At 47.7% G+C, this 3575-nt stretch overlaps 1 protein-coding gene across 1 annotated transcript; it reads left to right on the top strand.

Annotated features, from left to right (window-relative positions):
• Positions 1-1651: 1651 nt before the first annotated feature.
• On the top strand, positions 1652-3341 carry LOC123406304 (GDSL esterase/lipase At2g04570-like). The gene is made up of 5 exons (XM_045099791.1): positions 1652-1910; positions 2009-2145; positions 2226-2447; positions 2568-2835; positions 2921-3341. The coding sequence occupies exons 1-5, from the start codon at positions 1652-1654 to the stop codon at positions 3136-3138; spliced, it is 1104 nt and encodes a 367-aa protein (XP_044955726.1). The 3' UTR covers positions 3139-3341.
• The last annotated feature ends 234 nt before the right edge of the window (positions 3342-3575 follow it).

The following is a 3575-nucleotide window of genomic DNA, read 5'->3' as shown; positions in this document are numbered from 1 at the left end:
CACACTATAAATGTAATTTTGTAACTACAAGGACAAGAAACTTGAGAACCTTCCTGATGTGTTGGGGGCTAGTTTGTATTGTGTTTTGTGTGCAGGTACCCGCGACTTTGTTTTTTGAAAGAACTTCTTCTGCTTCAATACATCTGAATTCTCTATGAAGGGGGATACTTACTGGTAGGTTACTTCATCCTTATACTTGGGTGGCTACTCCGACACTCTTACGAGAGAGCAAGCATAAGACAAACCTGATGCTTGGGCTGCGTACATAGGGTCCGATTGCGTGACAATTTTGTCACTGGATAGTGACCAAGGAGACATCCTAATTGCTACCTTAAGCGCCGGAAATCTTAACTAGCACGCGCATGACACCAATAAGGCTGCAAACCATCAATGTGAGCTGCTCGGTTCGCTTGGATCATCCCCAACTTCGGTTTGATGTTGATTGTCGACTCGTTAACCATCGCCCGTTGACTCTTGATAAAAACAACCATGGATCTTGAAAAATTAGAAAACTTGAAAGAAGTACACAAATTCAAAAAAAGTTTATGAATTTGAAAACAAGTTCATGAATTTGAAAAAATTTTGTGATTTTTTTTCTTAAGTTGAAAAGTTCATTCATTTGAAGAGAAGGTCACGACTTTGAGAAAATTTGCGGATCTAAAAAGTTGAGAAAAGTTCATGAACTTTTAAAAAGTTCATACATTTTAAAAATTGTTCATGGATTGTAAAGAAGTTCTCAGGTTTGAAAATTATTCATAAATTTCAGAAAAACTTAAGGATTTGGAAATAAGTATTCATGGATTTCTTTAAAAAACACAAATTCAAAAAAGTTTGTGAGTTTAATAAAAATCTTCGGGATTTATAAAAAGGGAAAATAAAAAAATAAAAATGGAAAATAAGGAACAGAAACTGGAAAAACATGTTCGAAGCTTTACAAAACCGGACGAAAAGCTTCTAGAAGTTCCAGAAAACCAGACTATATAGCTTCCAGAAAAATAAAAACGCAACCTACATGGGCCGGTCTCATTCGTACGTAAGTTAGTGTGCTGGGAGGGTGTAAACCATTTGCAAAGACGCCTATAAAATCGCGCCTGAAGCGCCAAGTAGAATTTCGGATGAGCAGGCCAGAAGGGATTTTATGTGTCCTGTTGCCAGATGCTCTAGCTAGTGCAGTAAATCCGTACGCAAGGTCCAAACGTGTAACTACAGTTACGCAGGCCATGCCATATTTGGTCCCATGCACCCAGCTGGCCCGTCCTAAAGCCGCACCAGCTGTGTGTGTGTGTGTGGCTGCCGGTCGTCTCCGTCGCGGTTCCTGGTCTCTGGCCTCCGGCCAGGGCACCGTTCTGCAGGCCTGCACTTGTTTAACCACAATCTGGAGCATAATTTGTTTGATTTTGTTTGATTATACGGCTGTACTTTACAGCTTTAACCACTTTATTAAAAAGATGGGTAATGAGGACATGCAGTCGGCTGACATTACAAGTAGATAACGCTCCAAAACCCAGCTAGCGGGCGAGAAACTCGATGGGAAATTGGGAACTGCCGGGTAGCTTCTGTGCCCTGGGACCTATATATTCTTCATGACGTACCATGAAACATTCAGCACCTGAAGCAGAGTCCCAAGCACAGCAAGCTCCAGAGCCTCCAGATGGCCAACAAAACCGCTACATACGTGGTCGTGGCTCTGTGCCTGCTCGTGCTCGTGGCGAAGCACGCCGAGGCGAGGCAGCCCCGGCTCGTCCCCGCGATCTTCGTGTTCGGCGACTCGACCGTCGACGTCGGCAACAACAACTTCCTGGGCACGCGCAAGGCGGGCAGAGCCAACTTCCCGCAGTACGGCGTGGACTTCCCGACCTCCAAGCCCACCGGCAGGTTCAGCAATGGCTTCAACACGGCAGACCGGCTAGGTACTACGTGCATTGCAGCTTTTCGATCGGCGGTTACTTCCTTCAGCACCAGCTCGATCGGCAATGCTTAACAGCTGACACGATTCGACGATGAACAGCTCAATTCCTTGGCTTCCGCTTGAGCCCGCCGGCCTACCTCTCCCTGACGAGGCGTACCATCAGATCACAGATGTTTAAGGGCCTCAACTTCGCCTCGGCAGGGTCCGGACTTGGGGATAGCACCGGCCGTCTAGTGGTACTCCTACATTGTTAGCCTGACTACGACGAATTAACCTTCGTTTCAACCATTTGACATGATCTGAACATCATGTGCAGGTTGGTGAGGTCATTCCGATGACCCAGCAGGTCGAGTCCTTCGCGACGGTTGTCAAGCACATGCACCAGATTTCAGGCTCGAAGAGAACGGCCAGTCTCCTCTCCAAGTCCATCTTCTTCATCAGCACCGGCAGCAACGACATGTTCGAGTACTCTTTCTCCCGCAGCAACGACAGGAAGTTCTTGCTCGGCCTCGTCGCCGCCTACAAGCACTATCTGAAGGTACCACTGCCTACTCAGCTAATAAATTACGAGTAGCCTGCAGTTGTGTTCATCTCCACAGCATCAGACGAACCATAACAACTGCAAACTGGAGTACTGAACCTGTATAATTCCGGGCAGGCACTGTATCATCTGGGCGCGAGAAAGTTCAGCATCGTGAGCATCCCGCCGCTGGGCTGCACTCCGTCGCAGAGGCTGCGCCGGCTGACGCAGATGGGCACACAGGGCTGCTTCGACCCGCTCAACGATCTCTCGCTTGGGTCGTACCCGCTGCTGGCGGCGATGCTGGAGGAGCTGGCCAACGAGCTGCCTGGCATGGCCTACTCCCTCGGCGACGCCTACACCATGGTCTCCTTCGTCTACGCCAACCCACAGACAAACGACTGGAGTAAGCAAATCGCCTTAGCACGGCTCCATGCCTGTGCAAATACACCGTGGATCTTTTCTAAGTGTCATTTTACCTGCTGTTGTAGGCTTCACGGAGCTTGAGGTGGCGTGCTGCGGCGAGGGTCCGTTTGGGGCGTCAGGGTGTAACCAGACGGTCCCGCTGTGCGGCAACCGCGACAACTTCCTGTTCTGGGACGCCAACCACCCGACGCAGGCCGTGTCCACCATCGCCGCGCAAACGCTGTTCGTCGGCAACCACACGTTCGTCAACCCCATCAACGTCCTCCAACTGACCAAGATGTAACCGTGCTTGTGCGCAAAAATTATAGCTATATATTCTGTCTTCTCCTTAATACGCGTAGTACTATACTACTCCTAAATAAGCAGTAGTCAGATAGTATAGGGCTACCGAGTAATCAAGCGGCTATAAAACAGTCTTACGTACCGACATGCACGGCGATAGGACTTCAATTCATCTGTGTTTCGATTACGAATCTCTTTTTACAAGGATTTGGAATTTGTACCCCAAATTTTATCGAATATTTAAGTGGATTTGAAAGAGCCTCCCAATCAATCCATCGACATGCCTTGTTATACAAGAAACGGTAAAAAAAGTGACACATGTGACCAACCACAGCAACTAGTAGAACGTGTGTGCGTTGCTACGGGCTATAGTGTATATAAATGAATCAAACAAATGTTAAGGTCATTTTCAAGGTTCAAGCTCATTTCTTCCTCATA

Source organism: Hordeum vulgare, chromosome 6H (assembly GCF_904849725.1).
Source record: "Hordeum vulgare subsp. vulgare chromosome 6H, MorexV3_pseudomolecules_assembly, whole genome shotgun sequence".
Classification (NCBI taxonomy): domain Eukaryota; kingdom Viridiplantae; phylum Streptophyta; class Magnoliopsida; order Poales; family Poaceae; genus Hordeum; species Hordeum vulgare.
This window is presented reverse-complemented; position numbering and strand designations above follow the sequence as displayed.